The 18,112-nt window shown below is 39.1% G+C and overlaps 2 protein-coding genes across 4 annotated transcripts in view; one reads left to right on the plus strand and one right to left on the minus strand.

Annotated features, from left to right (window-relative positions):
- Window positions 1-6,798, plus strand: part of LOC112159114 (poly(rC)-binding protein 4) — a 55,194-nt gene extending 48,396 nt beyond the window's left edge. For both annotated transcript variants that reach the window (XM_024292979.2, XM_024292980.2), the window contains 2 exons: window positions 2,208-2,377; window positions 5,895-6,798. In XM_024292979.2, the coding sequence (XP_024148747.1) occupies window positions 2,208-2,377; window positions 5,895-6,240 (516 nt within the window). In that variant the 3' untranslated portion in view covers window positions 6,241-6,798. The remainder of the gene's footprint in view (window positions 1-2,207; window positions 2,378-5,894) is intronic.
- A 1,269-nt stretch (window positions 6,799-8,067) lies between these two features.
- LOC112159111 (dedicator of cytokinesis protein 3) overlaps window positions 8,068-18,112 on the minus strand; it is a 51,719-nt gene continuing 41,674 nt past the window's right edge. The window contains exons 40-54 of one of the 2 annotated variants that reach the window (XM_024292974.2): window positions 16,787-16,891; window positions 15,893-16,034; window positions 15,543-15,709; window positions 14,993-15,079; window positions 14,704-14,883; window positions 14,534-14,617; window positions 14,335-14,451; window positions 13,963-14,087; window positions 13,555-13,690; window positions 13,395-13,476; window positions 13,109-13,224; window positions 12,973-13,015; window positions 12,739-12,861; window positions 12,579-12,661; window positions 8,068-10,679 (exon numbers count right to left, since the gene is read on the minus strand). In XM_024292974.2, coding sequence (XP_024148742.1) covers window positions 10,071-10,679; window positions 12,579-12,661; window positions 12,739-12,861; window positions 12,973-13,015; window positions 13,109-13,224; window positions 13,395-13,476; window positions 13,555-13,690; window positions 13,963-14,087; window positions 14,335-14,451; window positions 14,534-14,617; window positions 14,704-14,883; window positions 14,993-15,079; window positions 15,543-15,709; window positions 15,893-16,034; window positions 16,787-16,891 — 2,199 coding nt within the window. In that variant the 3' untranslated portion in view covers window positions 8,068-10,070. Of the gene's footprint in view, window positions 10,680-12,578; window positions 12,662-12,738; window positions 12,862-12,930; window positions 13,016-13,108; window positions 13,225-13,394; window positions 13,477-13,554; window positions 13,691-13,962; window positions 14,088-14,334; window positions 14,452-14,533; window positions 14,618-14,703; window positions 14,884-14,992; window positions 15,080-15,542; window positions 15,710-15,892; window positions 16,035-16,786; window positions 16,892-18,112 lie in introns of both variants that reach the window. The other variant, XM_024292973.2, reaches the window with a different exon arrangement.

Here is an 18,112-nt window from a genome sequence, read left to right on the forward strand (position 1 = left end):
AAGTCCCACTCCAACTAGTGTTCTTTTCATCATGATCGTGCAGTTTTTAGCCAAAATCAAAAGGCTTGTGTCATTTTAAGACATGTTTCTGCAGACCTGCAGTAGTTCATTAAAAATTCAGCTCTGGGTGGAAGGCAGGACTGTTGGCACGCAAGTAAGCTCAGCTAATTTCCCATCAGCCCTTTGTTTACACTCTTCCTGCTAGCTTGTAGCACCTCACAAGCCCATGCTAACATTAGCATACACAAGCTAGCCATCTTCCAGCTGTACAGTTTTGAGCCAGATGGCTCGAGGTAACTGAAGACGTTAATGCACATAGATTTGTCTGCAGTGGATGCTTCAGAATTAGAGCAGTGAAGGGAAACTTTAGCTGCATCACAAACATGAGCTGTTTTCTCCTGATCCAACACGATTTGAATAAAAATTGAATAAAAAAATTATTTTATATATGTCTTCCATTATAAGAAACATGTATAAAACACCAAAACATGACTTTTATGGGAGTAGGTTTTTAACAAATAACAATTGTTGTGCTGGTCTCTGTAGTTAAACAATATAAAGTACGTCTCCTGTATCCTTTTTTAGCATTGATTGATAATATTTTGCACCTCAAGACAATAAAGTGTCTCTATGTCCAGGCTTGACGTATTGGCAGATGCCAGGAACATTTTTAAAAATGCTCGTAGGTTTTATGATCCCCCACCCCCTGGTAACAAGGAATGAGGGACTCCAGTGCTTTACATGACAGGGACAGCTGTGAGCTCCAGCCATTGTTCCAGAAGAGAGGACTTACAGCCGTGACCGAGCCTTGACTGAGCCCCGCACCCCCCACCTCCCTCAGGCTGACCACACAATCCCACTCTGTGCTCGCACGCCGAGAGCGCTCAGGGAGGCCTGTTTGCACACACAGATGCTTTCAGAAACGGCAGTCAGGATTGTGCTGCGCCTCGGCAGAAGGTTTCGCTGGAGGAAAATGGTCGTCCCCCTTTCAGCATACCCGCCCCTCTCAAACGCCTACATCAGCAGGAATTCGACAATATATAGGCCGCGTGTGGCTGGGAAGCAGGAGCGGCGCGGGGCGTTGCTGTTAATGAACGCTAAGAAAACATCATCATGTGTGGAATGCTCCTTGTGCGCAGCTGTAGTTCGCTCAGCTCTTTTCATATTTTTATGAGGTTGTTCAAACAGAAATGACACCAGCCTGAGGTCACACACTAAAGTGGGAGAGCTGTTGACAGCTGGTATCAATTGACAGCTGATGGAGATTTTTGGTCTCAGTGGGGGAGAGGTGCTATCAGAGATATGAGGTCTGCAGCCACCATTGTCTCTAGTGGAAACTCTTCAGACTGACTGCTCTTTCTCTGCCCCCCCCTTCAAAAAAAAAAAAAAAACAGCAGAGCCAATAATAGCCAGCCATGCCGACCTGGTCTCTGTGACAAATCAGTTATTGTAGGCTTCTTTAAAAAGGAATTTCAAAATATTTTTGCTTAAAAATTTAATTTTATTTATGTGTTCGAATTCCATCAATTTTTCAAGCACTACATCCCCATCTTGCTGTCCATTTGACATCACACTCACCTCCTGACACCCTGCTCTTGAGCTGATATGTGGCTGTAGCTCTGGTTCTGCTTCCAATCTGTCACCAAAACGGTGAGGGGGAAACAACAGCAGAACAACAGTGATAATGTATTTTAGGAATGCAATAAAAGCCCTGTTATTATTATTATCTAATCTGCTGTGATCAGAGAGAACTTCCAAGCTCATGGGACTTGATATTACATATTTGAGTTATTTTCCCATTATGCTTTCCATTAGAAGCATCTAGCTGGTGTGGTTTTGGGAAGTGATTTGTTTGGGAAGTCATCACCACTCTGAGGAATCAATAACCTTTTAGCTACTCAGATTAATGAAAGGCAAATGTGCCTCCTTTCATCTCTTTTACCAGCGCAGACACAGTAGCAATTAGGGGAAACTTGCAGGGATGGGAGGGGGGTCGCATTTGACGTAGATGATGGATGATCAAACCATTGAAGACAAGCAGTGCAATGGCAGAATACGAGTTGGCATGTAGTAGGTCAGCTTCAGCCTTTATGACAGAATCTTCTTCCTCTGCATAAATAATGACTCAAATATCCACCAGTCTGAGCATCCTTACTGTGCGTGGTCATTACATTCTCCATCAGACTCACTTCTCTCCTCCTCTGCAGTTGATTGGCTCAATCATCGGCCGTCAGGGCACGAAGATCAACGAGATCCGGCAAGTGTCAGGAGCTCAGATCAAGATTGGTAGCCAGCTGGACGGGACAAGCGACCGCCACGTCACCATCACCGGAACACCAGTCAGCATCAACCTGGCCCAGTACCTCATCACCTCTTGGTAAAGCCAAACAAGACCTTACATCCATTAAGTCCAGCATAATATAATGTGAAAAGGTCAGAGGTCATGCATTAGGAGTGTCAAACTCAATCGCACACCTGGGGCCAAAATCCAAAACAGACTTCAGGTCACTGACTGAACAGGATAAACATTTATTGAAATTTTAAAACTTAAAAAAATGTTACCATTTAACATAAATATGAATAAAAACAGGCGGGAAAATTATTCCAGAATAAATCAACTTAAACCTTGAATAATGTTTTACTCTCCATAAAAACCTATTTGTTCAAAATTATAAAAGTTAGTAATAAACTAAATGTTAAAAAAAAAATTATTTAAGATTATTTTATTTTGTATGAAAAATTACACTTATAAATATCCCAATTTTTTTTAATCTAAATATAATATATCCTGTTGAAATAATCCAAATATGAACCAACCGCTGAACAGAACAAACAAAGCCTGAATATATATATTTTTTTCTAAATCAAATCTAATGTCCATTCTCTTTTGTTGTCTGGCTGTTTTACTCTGTTTTGCCCTTAGTTATTTTATCCGGTATGTTTGTTTCTTTCTGCACCATGAATGAGAGGGAGGGAGAGGATGATGACATCATTGTGAAGTGAAACGCTGTGCTCCAAACAGAAAGTCATAGCTCCATATATCTGATCTCTCTGCCTCCATAATTACCGTGTTACTTCAATATGCTACCAGCACAAGAAAACATCGGGTCGATAATAACAATAATATAAAATGACCAGGAGGGCCGGATATAATTACCTGTCGGGCCGAATCCGGCCCCCGGGCCTCGACTTTGACATGTGTCATACATGAATTCTTATTTCAATATGACTTTAGTAATTGTGAGCGTATTCAAGGGAAAGAACGTTTTTTGTTTTTTAAAGGTCAAAATACAAACAGTTAAAATACCAGAATTAATATATTATTTTGCAAGTAATAAGACAGAATTCAAGTAATACCATGCAACAAGTTTTAGACTGGGGGTCAATGCTGCTAACATATTACTAAGAAAGAAAAAATGCTATTTTGCTATTACAAGGTCAAAAGCTTTTTTTTTTTTTTTTTTTTTTAAACTAAATGAGTTACCATACACTGCAAACGATTTGATCCTTGCAAAAATTTCAAACCTTGTTTTTTGGCATTTAAGATATTTTACCAGGTTTGAAGTTGTTATTGCTTATCTTTGCTGCACACCTTTGCAGGATTTTCAAAAGAAATGAGTGCAGTTGAGATATTTTGTCTGATTAAGAGCTAGGATCTAGAAAATAGAAAATTATAATTTAACTTAGTCTGAATCATTTTGCTCTATACTGGTTCAATCTTTGGTTCAATTTTAAGACCCAGAGCCATTTTTCCTTAAAAATAAAATGATGTGGAATGCACCATAAACCAAATGGATCACAGATTTTTTTTTCTGTTACACTAATGTCACCATGAGTTCTATTATTTTGGGAAAAAATAGGTTTGTATTGTAAGAATTTATTAACATTGTATTCTCATTTTGTTCTAAATCATTTTCACTTATTACACTAATCACTGTAATCAAAATGAAATGCAATTTGATACATATAAATTAAAAAAATCAAACCTTTTTCTTAGAACTAGCAAAAATAATCTTATTTTTGGACTGTACATCATTCAATTTTAGGTAATTCTGTCTGACAGCTTTTTTTAAGCAATTTTTTTCCTTTCTGAATTCTTTGAACTTCAACATGTTATTATAAATATTTAATGCTTAGTAATATTATTTGCTATTTTAGCAGATAATAGGGATTTTCTACTAAAGTGGTTGTTATTTTCCTATTTTTAGGAATCCTCTTTTTGCAGTGTATATTTTACAACTTTATCAGCCCAATTGAACACATTATTGTTCGTTCTTTACCGTTTTACTGAATAACTTACCATAAAGTATTCCACGTATTACAGTCCATTTTTTAAATATGTTCTCCTCTAGATGTTACTAAACATGTTCAGAAACTGCTGATCTGTATTTTCCAGCTAAACATTTTCAGACTCACTATGTCTTCTCCAGGGAATGAGCGGTGATTGAAAACTTCAGAGAAAAGACGAGTGAGGTCTTTATTACTAATCTATTGTAACAACAAAATAAGACATGTTAAAACAAGGGTACAAAATTGTTTTTCACTATAAATAGAAATTCCTTTCCCATTGTTTCATGGTGGTTAGTAAGCCACAGCTGACCACAACACTCCAGGACCTTATGCAGGAAAACAGCTGCTGTCGCGCTTCAGTGGAGCGGTTTGCTGAGTGGGAGTAATGCTGCTATATATTACCAAAAAAAATCAAGTAATTTTCTTACGTCTGTATGTCAGACTTATGTTTTAAACCAACTTCAAGTAAAACTAGAAAAGTTGCATTCCCTGCGATAATGCTAGTGTGAATGCTTTTTGCTGAAAGTAGTCGCTGAAGAAGCTTAATGCTGAAAATGGTGACACAATTTACTTTAATTGCTGAAGCTTTTTGCTAAAAATGCAAAAGCTATTTGTAAAATGTTTAACTTGCTAAAAGACTGAAAATTTTGTTAAAGAACTATGAAGTTTACCTAAATTTCAGAAATATTTGCAGTAAAATTGCTTAAAAATTCCTTATACATGACAATTTTGCAGAAATATTTATTGTGTTACTAAAATATGAACTAAACTCCAAATTAGCCCAAAAAAACAAGGCCAAATTAGCCAAATAAGCTAGCTTGTTCCTTAAATACTAGCTAAACTCCAAAATAGCAAAAATTCCTCAGCAGAATAAGTCAAAAATGTTAGCATGTTGCTAAAATATTAGCTAAAATCGAAATTAGCATAAAAATTTAAGTAGAGGCCAAATTAGCCAAAAAAGCTAGCACATTGCTAAAATACTGGTTGAACTCCAAAATAACCTAAAATTCCTCAATAAACCAAATTAGCAGAAGACTTTAGCATGTTCCTAAAATATTAGCTAAACTCAAATTTTTTTGAAAATGACTATAAAAGATGAAAGCATAGCCCATGAATATATTTAAGTCTTGTTGCTAATCTACTTAAAATGTTGACATTTGAAGACATTCTCATTCATTTACAATGGTGCATATTTTGCTCAATATTTCAAAAACTATAAACTTTATGAATACCAAAAATACAAGCAGCAATGTCCTGAACAAGCTGAACGTTTTGATGCCAAGTTTGCTAAAATTGCTGAAAGTGTGATTGAGTTTTCCGTGGCGAAAGGAGCAGAAAGGAGCAAGAGAACCACTTTTAAGCATTCACACAATTCGAAAAAAGTGTTTTTAGCGACATCCTTCATGAAATAGCTCCTCTATACACATGCAGAAATACTCCTAAAGAGGTGTTAATAGGTTTATATATTAGAGGAGCACTGCATTTATTAATTTCTGGAAAAATCCCCTGGAGTTGCAGCAATAAATTTATCCTGTAATTCAATCTTGTCTCCATGCTTTTCTGTTTTCCCTCTACCCGTCTTTCTATCCACCCCTCGCCCCCAGCTTAGAGACGGCCAAGTCCACCGCCCAGGCAGCCACCATGTCATCTCCAGTCGACCTTAACATGGCCTTCACTCAGCCGGCCTCCCCAGCAGCCTCCCCTGCACCTACCCTGACCACCGTGGGCGCCCTGACCCCAGCTCATGTGCTCGGCACCCCTTATGGCGCCATGCCCCTCTCCGGGTTGCTCGGGGTGAAATCCGTCCCCTTTCTGACTCTGTCCAGCCCCGCCCCCACTGTGGCTGTCACTGCAGCACCCTCCCACTCCACTCTTGCCGCATACACGGCCAAAATCTCCTCAGCCAACTGCATTAAAAAGCCGGAGAGACAGAAGTTTGCTCCGTATTGATGAAGCCTCCACATGTGCAGAGTCAGATGAAGGACACCCGCAGTGTTCTTCCACAAATGCCTGATGTAGCCATATCCGCCAGAAGAGATGCTCCTGACATGGATTCTGTGATGCACCAATAGAGACCAATGGATAATGCCATTTACTGCTATTTACAATTATGGATAATTTATCAGTTTCCCATTAATTGATGAGTTTATCACTACCATTATTCTTGACATAAAAGGGCTGGAACCTAACCTGAGAGACGCATGATTAACGCTTTATTCATGCGTGTCTCAAGTTAGACATCAGCAAGTATTTATTCCCCAGTCAATTTGTAAGTTGTATTCAGATGACAAATGATGCTTTTATACGTCTGTTTGCCTGTTGAAGTTTGTAAGAAAATTTATAAATGTCCAATGGGAGTTTTTTTTTTTTTTTTTTTAATAATCTGTGCAATGGTACTGTACTTTACTTTATAGCAATGTCAGTTTTGTTGGATTTATTTTGAATGTGAAACCTGTTAATCTTTATTTATTTGTATTGTTTCATTTATTAAAAATCTTTGTTTCCTGACGTGGCAGATGCATTCGTCTTTTTTCATCTGCTTGGAGGCGTTGGAAGCACAAACCAAATCAGGACGAATGAAGCACAGGGAAACATTCTGTCGGAAGGCTTGCTACCAGATTTGAGGTGTTTACTCGCAAACAGCTTGTCATTCTGGTTGGAGGATTTTATGAGAGATGTCTTTCATCATTGAGCTCCCGTGCCCAGAACAATATGTGGAGAATGAGACGACACCAACCCAGAGGAGCAAACTTCTCCATGACAGACATGTAAGTGTACTCATACACAAACACGGTCACATGCTATCATGTGCAGCCTCTTTGTTTCTCCCCTAGGACAGAATACAGAGATTCCAAGGCGTTTGTGAGGTTAAAAGGAAGGGGGATTTTTTTTTCTTTTACCCAAATAACAGAAAAAGAAGTGAGGAAAAATGTGGGTCTGCAGGAAGGATGCAAACATGAAGCATCTGCATGCAGCACAGCATCATCCTCAGGAGACACAGCTGGGATCTTTTCATCCGGTCTTCATTTTCCTTCTGTTTGTGCCTGCTTAGAGGATGTGGATAAAAATCTATCTATCTATCTATCTATCTATCTATCTATCTATCTATCTATCTATCTATCTATCTATCTATCTATCTATCTACCTATCTATCTATCTACCTATCTACCCATCTGCGTACCTGCATTGTGGGTTTGGTTTTTAAATATTTTCTAATTTGACTTTTGTGGTCCTGTTGTTCTCTTCCTAAATCTTCTTTTTTTTCCCCCCTCAATATATTTAGCCCCTCAGGGCCACCGTTGTCCCACAGAAGCTTCTTGAATTTCTAACTAAGATAAAAGGACTCATGACTGGAACACTAAGCACAGGACCTCACTGGAATACTATATTCTTGAAAAAGCCTACAATGATTTTGAAAGAATGTCTGTGTTAATTCTGACATATTTATATTCTTTTCAGCAAGCAAACTAAGCACAAAATTAGAAAAAAAAATATGCAGCACACTGTGTGACATATTGAAAACAGGCATCATTTTAATGTTCTCCTTTAGTATCTGTGTGGGAATTGGCCTGGTGTGTCGTAAAATCGTGTTTCATGCATTCAGAAAATCACATGAACTGTCAAGAAGCACTAAATTGTAAGTAACTGCATTTTTGCCTACAGGACTGAATTTTCATTTGAAATGTCGCCATCTGCTGTGCAATACAGGGACTGCATGCACTTTTGTTATTTCATTTTTTTATTATTTTTTTTTAAAGAAAAGGCCACAAGCAGGTATTAGAGCTGATAAAAGATTGTCTTTAATGTTTGGCATTGTTAATGAATTCCATACCACAGCAGCTATGGGAGTAGGAAAACCACTTTTACAACCAAACACTTTTTGATCATGCTAACACCATCTGTACAGGAAAGCACATTGAAAAGTGTATAAAGTTTTTATATGAGAAGAATGGTGGAGACAGCCACGGTCTAATGGATTTGTCCTTTTCCAAACACTGATTATAGATATTTATCAATTACATTAATCTCTGGAGTACATGTATATACACAAAAACAAACAACGATAAACCTCTTTAGGGCTTCTGCAATAGTTCTCAAAAATATTTCACAATACTGGTGTATGTACAATAACAGAATTTACAATGAAAAATTCCATCTTTCCTATATCTGGAGTATTGTTTTAATGATCCTAGCTTCTCTCAAGCTCACAAAAGATACTCACAAAAACTCTATTGTGTGTAGTAATTTCAGCTCCATACAAAGTAGAACCTCCCATGCAGCACTTGTGCCTTCCGTCAGTTTCTGGAATATGTTTTCACAACTGATGAGCTCACATACAAAAATAGAACTTGTCTAGTCAACTGACACTTTGATGTACAGTAACACAAATAATCCATCTGCAAAAAATAAAATTAAAAAAGGAAAAAAATTGTTAAAAATGTTGGCAAAATACACCCAAAAGATAACAGGACAATAATCAGCGCGGTTCTTCTACTCAGTCTTGTCCTGGAACAGGTCCCTCTTCATAAAAACGTAAAGTGATTGAGAAAGAGCTGCAGGCATAATAGAATATATTGGCACTATAAAAACAAAAGCATGAAGGATGAAAACTAACAAAACATTTCTTGGTAGATAATACTTTTTTTTTCTTTCCCCCCTTCAGAGTTTTTGTTGTAGACAGAGTGAAAATGCTGTCGTTAAATGAGCTTCACACACTCCGGGTGTTCGATCGAGACTGCATTTGAGTGCACTTAAGGCAGGTAGGAGATTACAACACTGTCTGTGTGAGCCCAACGCCACGGCGGCTGTCCCCGGTTCACAGGTTCGCAGGACCTGACAGCCACGAAGAGAAGGGGAAAGATGAAGGGAGAAACAGAGAACCAGGGTTGGCTCTGAGTGCCTGGCAGGGGGATGAGGTGTGAAGTTGAGTGGTGTGTGTCTGTCACCGTCCTCCAGCTCCGCCGCACTCCTCTCGGGGTATCATTTGCCACACAAGAAACAAACATCGACCTCCTCAGCAGAGACTTAACTTAAAGCACTTAAGCAAAAACCAGGATTTGCAGCTTGTGCATTACAAGAGCATCATATCTGAATACATTCACATAGCTTTTCCATACGCGCAGTATGGATGGGAAATCGTCATTGACTGTTCGTGTTCTCTGAGACGCTGGTCCAAAAGGAGAGTTGCAAATTCATCCTCGGAGACCTGCAGTTCACACCAGTAGATATGAGTCACTATTAAGGAGCACTTAACAGTGTGTTTGAAAAAGATTATGGGCGCAAGCCATTGAAAACACTAAAATGTAGCAAATTTATCAAAACAATTATTCTTACATATGAAGCATTTAAAGCAGAAAAGTCACTTCACTGAGAAAAAAAAACTTTGTTTTTGTGAAATTGACACAAAGAGCTGATACTGCTTGAGATTGTGGTCGTTTCACAAATTTTAAAAAGAAAAAAAAACAAAACATACATGCCCGCACATGAGTTGTACAGTTGTGTACAATCAATTTCCGTTGTTGAACAAAAAGAATATGCCTCAAAGGTATTTCCTCTTTTTCATATCAAATCTAAGAAGTCAGGTAGAGCAGTTGTGCCTCAAAGTAAAGCTTGACGAAGGTTTGTTTCCTTTCTTTCCTTCATGAGCACTGTCGTCGCAACACACAAGAAAGTAGAGCCAGCTGAACACACACCCTTTTTCTGTTTGTTCCTTATTAACAGTGCCCAGGAAGGAAAGAAGACAAAATAGCTCTAACTGAAATTTAGCTGAAACCTCGCCATTACTGAGCTTCCTCGTGCTCCTCGCTGATGCACTGCTCCCAGGCGTGTTTCCCCTGGTCCTCTCTGTGGCCGTGAGGTGAGTGGAAGATCCTGCGAGGCAGCGGGATGGGCTGAGGCGGCAGCTCCTCCTCGGGAATGCAGCCCTCTCGCAAGTAGGGCTTGGAGGGCACAGCTGGAGGCTGAGGCCGGCGGTAAGGAATGTGATGGGGGCCGTGGGGGGGAGCGTGGTGATGAGGCGGCATTCCGTGGGAGTGGCTGTCCATCCCGAGGTGGGCGTGACCGTGAGAGTGCTGGTGTGCGTGCGGATGGGAGGCGGGGCTGCGGTAATGGAAAGGGCGGACCGGGTCCATGGAGTCGATTTCCGTTCCACCGTAGTGGATGTGCAGGTAGGGGGAGGCCAGGTACTCCTCAGGGGGAGACCACAGGTGACTGGGAAGAGGCTCCAAGGCGTCATTCCTAATGGGACCGGGGTCGGGATACTGACCTCCAAAGTTGCTCTCGCTCAGAGAGGAAACGCCGCTGCTGGCGCTGCCTGACAGAGTTGAGTTGCTGCCACCCAAAGCTGACTGGGGACTGGTGGGGGAGCCAGGGATGGGGTGAAGAGGGGACTGGAGACATAAAAACAGACGATTGTGGGATTTTTTCAAAAAAAGTTCACAAAACAAACTAACATTAATCTGACTAATGTAAAGGGGGGCAAAAAAGTATTTAGTCAACCATCAATTGTGCAAATTCTCCCACTTAAAAAGATGAGAGAGGTCTGTAATTTTCCTCATAGTTGTACTTCAACTGTTAAAGACAGAATGAGAAAAAAATCCAGAAAATAACATTGTCTGATTTTAAAAGAATTTTTTTGCAAGTTGGGGTGGAAAATAAATAATTAGTCAATAACAAATTTCCTCTCAATACTTTATTTACACTTTGTTAGTTATGACAGCAGTTAAATGTTCTGTTGTTGTTCTGTATGTTGCTGGTATTTTGGTCCATTCCTCCATGCAGATCTCCTCTAGAGCAGAGATGTTTTGGAGCTGTCGCTGGGTAACAGACTTTCAGCTCCCTCCAAAGATTTTTATTGGATTTAAAATCTGGAGATTGGGAAGGCCACTCCAGGATCTTGAAATGTTTGTCCCATTAATTCTTTTCTTTACACGGAGAAGTTCAGGAGGTCTGTGACAAAGTAGTTGCATCTACTTTGCATATGGTTGGCACCTTTTTAAAATATCAAGTAGGATCAAAACAGACTGCACATGTTCAACGTTGCTTATTGATTTTGTGATCTCTCACCTCATCTTCCTGATGCCCACAGGACAAAATGGTGGCCAAGCCTGTGACTTCCTGTTTAAGGGTGGGGCAAAGGAAGTGAGACGGGTTTAAATTGTTTGCTTACTTTTTGATTTGTAATGTTTTGAGGTGTTTGTTTATTTATGTTTGTTTTGTTTACAGGACTTTAAATGTATAGTTTGCAGGACATTTCTATCTTTTGTCTTTCTTTTTTTTCTGCTATTGTTTGGTCAAGGTGACTTCCTTCCTGGGCGTGGCCAGTCAATTAGCTGATATCTATAAAAGGGAAGAAGCTCAGTCTAAAGGGAGGCTGGCAGAGGGAAGGAGCTTGTGTGAGCTGTACAATGCTGAATAAAACTTCGTTCCTGAACTTTAAAGAAGTCTGCCTCCTATGTTAACCAGGCCACCCCGTCACACCACATTGTGACAAGGTCTTTTATCCCGACTGCCACAAGGTTTTATAACAGATGCTGCTGACTTTACATTTAATTTATTCTGTACATTTAATTTATTTTGTATTTTTTATTTACATTTTATTTATTCTATTATCGTTTCTTTTTTTAGCCATTTTTTTGTCTTTTTATTTATCACACTCGTGTTTTTATTATGTCAATAATCTGTTTTTATCTTCGTTTTATATTTGTACTGCATTGTTCTTATGTAATTATCTTTTTTGTCTTCCGAGTGTGACTCCTGGTTTGCATGGATGAGCTACGAGACATGGAATTTCCCTCTATAGAAATTAATAAAGTATATTCTATTATATTCTGTTCTATTCTATTCTCTTTGGTCTTGGTCATAGTGGAGTTTGGAGTGACTGTTTAAGGTTGTGGACAGGTGTATTTTATATACATAACGATTTCAAACAGGTGTCATTAATACAGGTAACGAGTGGAGGACAGAGGATCCTCTTACAGAACAAGTTCCAGGTCTGCGAAAACCAGAATTTTGCTTGTTTGTATGTGAACAAAAAAACATTTTCCAACATGATTTGACAATTAATTATTTACAAATCAGACAATGTAATTACAGGCCTCTCTCATCTTTTTAAGTGCACAATTGGTGGCTGGCTAAACACTTTTTTGCCCCACTGTATGTTGCAAACAGTTTGATTGAGCAGGAAATCTAAGGAAGCTGAAATAAATATCAAAGTTGACAGTCTTCTGTACAATAGCATGGACATTTCCTCTTTAAAAGCGAAAGCCTTAAATCTACTATGATGGTACCTTCCGGAGAGATCGGACAGGCAAGGCAGGAGGAGGGTCACTGTTCTGGTGGTGATATGCATCACAGTGCATCATGAAATGTCCTGCAGAGGGGGCAATAAAAACACTGAGCAACATAAATTTCAAGCACAAATAGCTCCGGGACGAGGCATCAACAGACCTTGTGGGAAGGATCTCGGTGGAGCAGGAGGCATGATGACTCCTCCAGTCGAAGGCGGCATGTAGGCAACCTGGTCTCTGTTGTCTCCATCCAGACTCCAGCTGCTGGGAGTGTTGGGAAAAACTGAAAGAAAAAAAGATTTAATGGAAAACCTCATGGGAATGGTGATACTTGGTGTGTTCTGGGAGTTACCCTTCTCTGGAAGATTCATGTGAGGATCAGCACAAGGCTTACATGGGCTAACTTGCTGAAGTAAGGCACGCTGCATGTGGTTGTTCTGGAAAATAAGAGAAAGTTTAGAATCTGACAATTTAAGACTTCATGGAAAATGAACCTTAGAACTTTTGTTTTTTTTAGCATGTTGCCACACCTGTCCATTCTCTGCCATGTTGTAGTACATCGAGTTGTTGGCCCTCTCACGATGAGACGGCAGAAGTACCATCATGTCTCGGTTGTGTTTGGCTTTGTCAGGCAAGGATGGAGAACCTGTGCAGAAGAGTTCTCTAAAATTTAAAGCCTTACTTGAATAAAATGATACATTCCCTCTTGTTCAAAAACATATGATTTTTACTTTGAGGTTAACCTCTAATAAACATGATTTATGAGGAGTCCAACAACTGAAAAATGTGGAACGTAAGTTGGACTCTGAAGCTCACCTCTGGCACTTGACGGAGCAGAGTTAATGATCTGGGAGGAGTTTGAGCGGATTGAACTCAGGCTGGAGGATGAGGGACTTGGCTGGAAAAAAAAGATAGTTTCTTGTTGTTGTTCTTGTCAAATATAAGCCGCTCCTATCGTTCTCGTTTTGCGCTCTACCTGCATGTGCATTGCCTCCTCAGGATGCTCCCCCATCAAGCCGTCAGTCATAATGACCAGGTTTCCTGCCTCGCTCGAAGTGTGAGAGGAGAGGGAGGAGGACGAGTGGCGGATGGAACCTTGCAGATTCAGAGGGCTGCAGAACAGCACATAATGGTGATACCAAAGTACATTTTGATGACTTCTTATCTTAGAAAACTGCAGCATTGAGTCATTAAATACCCACTAAAGGCATTTATCTGATAATGTAGGACATATATACAGAGAATTTTTAAAAATAATCTTTAAACTGCAAAACTTTTAGGCTATCATGCTTTCTGAAGCCTACTTTTCCTGTTCCAGACTATCTTGGTTCTTGGATAACTCTGTTAAGCTGTTTCAAAAGTGTTGATCTGGAGTCAGACTGACCTGTGTCTGTGTATGAGGCGCACGCTCTCAGGACTCATGTGGTTGTGGGATGAGAGGATCCCTCTGGGAGAGTTTCCTCCCGGACAGCCTGCTGGGCCAAATCGATCAATGCTCGGCACACCCTGCTGAGATCCAAACATGTGCTGTCCTGAATATTTACCCACAGGCAATGATGAAGTCACATCGCCTTATTTTCTGTTTGCAGGACTATTTTTACACATAGTTTTATGTATAGGGTATATAGACATTTAAAATTGTGTTTTTCAAGAAGATAGATCACCATAGTGCTCATTTTGGATTTCTTTTCCAACATTTTGCTTACATTGTTTAATGCAAAACACATTTCAAACAGAAACATGCAAATCTACTCACATGGTGCAAACCCGTTCTCATCATGTGGAACTGATCTACTAGCTTTTTGTGCAGAGGACGCATTTCTGGATGCACCAGCTTCTCGTGCACAGCCAGCCCCACCCCAAGAATGTGCACCTTTGTAGGGAAAATTCAAGAAAAGCATAAAAAAACTGTTTTCTTCTAAATGTTTTACATATTGTTTCTGTTTTAGACAAACCTGTTCCTGCATGAGATCCTTCAGATGAGTGATCCTTTCTATGTCCTCAGGGTGACTATTAATATAGTCCTTATCGAAAAAGGCCTGTTGAAGAAGATGAAACAAGATATGTATTAAAATCAGCTTGTGTTTTTCACCCTTTCTATCCTCATTCTAAGCCGCAGCAGCACCTCCTGATATCTGGCGATCCCTCCATTAACTGCAGCATCTATGACGCCATTGAGGCACATGCTGAGTGAGTTGATGTTGCCATGATGTTGTCTGTGTTGGTACTGGCTGATCAGAGTCCGCAGCTCCTGGGTCTTATTCTCCACCACGTATATAGCGTTCTCCAGGGGGCTCACTTCCACAAAAAAAAAAAAAAAAAAAAAACACAAAAAATGTGTCAAAAGGTGTTAAAATAATGGCACCACTTCAGTTTATGTAACATTTTATGAAACGGTATATGAAAGTCCTCACCACTTCTCTCCTTTCCACCTCTGCCCAGCGGGAGATCCCAGGGAGAGGACGAGATAGGATGAGAGTCGTTCTCTCAATCCACAGACTCTGTGAAGCAAGCAGACTTGTTATTTTTATTTTATTTGGAAATATCACCAATAAATTGCAGGTAGCAGATTATTCTATAGATAAAAAATCACCTATAAACTGTTTAATCCACATTATATCCTTAATATTTTTGCCAAAACAAGCAAAAATATTGCACATTAACTTGCATTATATCCTTCTTTTGAATTTAAAAATTTGAGGTCTGAAAAATCTAAATGGATTAATATGTTGATCCATTTGACTTCCCTTAGATTTATTTATTCAACCAAAGAAACTCTAGAGATTTGGACTTTGCTTTATTCAGATCAGAATCATCACATTTTAATCCAATAAATATGTTTTCTCCAGACCAAGCACTTTTAAAAGTGCCTCTTCTGATTCAAGCATTTCTGTTAGAAAATGTAAAAAAAAGAAAGCTGTAGGACAAAAGCAGCCAGAGAGCAGCTCTGCTGGCTCATCATACCCTGAACTCGTTCTCACGGTCCTTTGGCCCCTTGTGGAAAGGCCTGTCATAGTGGAAGCGGCTGACATTGTTTATGCGGTAGAAACTCTTGATCCTCTCAGGCACTCGCTCCAACTGAGGCACATCAGAGATGTCTGACACTGGAGTCACTGTGTAGATCTGCAAGTCTTGATGCCAAGTGTCAAGGAAGTGACAGACAGTGGGACTCAGAAGCAAAGTCACAGAAGCGAGGGTACTCAGTATCTGCAAACTCAGAAAATCTGCTTCAGTTCAAGTCTAACATTTCATCATCAGATCATTAAATCTGTCTTTGTGCTGCAGCTTTTGCAGCTGTGACGTTTTAAGGATACACTGTGCGTCGCTCTGCAGGATGGTGTCATCTGGCTGATTTGTGTGTTGCATGGCAATAGCTTGAGGGAATTCCCCCAGCATCCTTTGCTGGAAGTCCTCAAGCCTTTCATAGTCATAGCCGCGACAGACGAATTCCTTATTCTGCAGAAAAAGGATAAATAAGTTGAGAGTTTTTTCATTCATGGCTGTCAGACGACAACTGAACCAACTATAAACCATATGGGATTGTCCCTACACTAGATCTAACAGATGCTGTTCTTGTATGATAAGGCATGCTGCAATTCTCTATACAAATTTTTATTTCTGGAACTTTTAACAGCTTCGGCTCTGATGTATTTCTTTAAATTCCTTAAAATCTGTGATGCTTCTGAGCTGAAGATGAAGAGAGTATTTATTTAAAGTCTAAAAGAGGTGAAATCAAGCTATAAATGCTGACATTTGTTAAAAAATTCACACTACAAATCAAGATGTCCTTTTAAAAGATTCTATTTGTGTAAAAATATCTCACACTTTTCATACATAAACCACTAAAACTGAGAAATATAATCAGCAACCCTGGATATTTCCTAACATTTCAAGGAGATGCATCAGTGAGATTCATGAATGTTTTAGGTTTTTCACTGATGTCAAACATTAACATTCTGATCATAAACTCAAGACTTCAAAGAACTGGAACAGACATACTCAGAACTCAACTGTTTAACTGCTAAACATTTAATAACATCTTCCAGCTTTTTGTTTCAATAACCACTGATTGATTTGTGCTTTAATTTAAACACATTTTTAAAAATCCCCATAAATGCTTTTTTTAATTAAAAGATTTATATAAAAATCCCTGCTGAGATGAAGCTGTGCATCAGTTAGTGGACAAGATGAAAGAAAAAAGATCTTACCCTAAGGAAGAAAGGAAACTTCTTCCCATAGAAACCCATTTTAAAGAATTCAGGTTCAATTCGCTGCTGCTCAATGATGTTGTCATAATATGCTGCCTCCATTTTCTGTGACACAAAGATACACAAGCACATTAATCACGACAACAGCAAATAACACACAACACTGACTTATATTTAGTTTAGAAGTAGTATTTTGTGTGCACAAATTCCTATCTTGTGCACACAAGTTACCATTTTATGCACTCAAAGTTACTGTAGTATTTTGTGCACACAAGTTAGTATTTTGTGCACACATATTAGCATTTTGTTTACTGTCTTGTTCACACAAGTTAGTATTTTGTGCACACATATTAGCATTTTGTTTACTATCTTGTTCACGCAAGTTAGTGTTTTGTACACTACAGTTAGCATTTTGTACACACAAGTTTGGGTTTTATGTGCACAAGTTAGATTTTTGTCCACCCAAGTTAGCATTCTATGCACACAAGTTAGCTTTTTGTTTACAAGTTACTATGTTGTGCACACAAGTTAGCATTTTGTTTGCTATCTTGTTCACACAAGTTAGCGTTTTGTACGCTACAGTTTCCATTTTGTACACACAAGTTAGGGTTTTATGCGCACAAGTTAGCATTTTGTGCATCCAAGTTAGCATACTATTTTGTGCACACACCATTTTGTGCATCCAAGTTAGCATACTGTCTTATGCACACAAGTTACCATTTTGCACACACAAAGTTACTGTAGTATTTTGTGCACACAAGTTAGCATTTCGTTTGCTATCTTGTTCACACAAGTTAGGGTTTTATGCGCACAAGTTAGCATTTTGTCCACCCAAGTTAGCATTCTGTGCACACAAGTTAGCATTTTTTGCATCCAAGTTAGCATACAATCTTGTGCACACAAGTTAGTATTTTGTGCACACAAGTTAGGGTTTTATGCGCACAAGTTAGCATTTTGTTTTTACAAGTTACTATGTTGTGCACATTCAATTATGTTCAATTATGTTTGAAATTCCTCTTCTATCTAACACATATTTGTCATTATAACCGCTTAACAAACACGACCTCACTGTGGTTTACCCGAGCACAGCCTCCTATTACTTAAGCCCTTCACACCTGGATTTATTTCCAACCATAACAATGTGTTTTAGGTTTAATGTAGATGTTAAATTAAGGTAATTTATTTGCCGACGTGGTTTGAAACATATTTGCATCAATAGATGTCAAAGAGATTCATAGGTCTATGATCAAACTCAGCAGACAAACAGGCATCAGCTTTAGTGAGCTATAAACCCGTTACGCCCTTATGGAGACGGAGGAAACACAT

This window comes from Oryzias melastigma, linkage group LG7 (assembly GCF_002922805.2).
Source record: "Oryzias melastigma strain HK-1 linkage group LG7, ASM292280v2, whole genome shotgun sequence".
Taxonomy (NCBI): domain Eukaryota; kingdom Metazoa; phylum Chordata; class Actinopteri; order Beloniformes; family Adrianichthyidae; genus Oryzias; species Oryzias melastigma.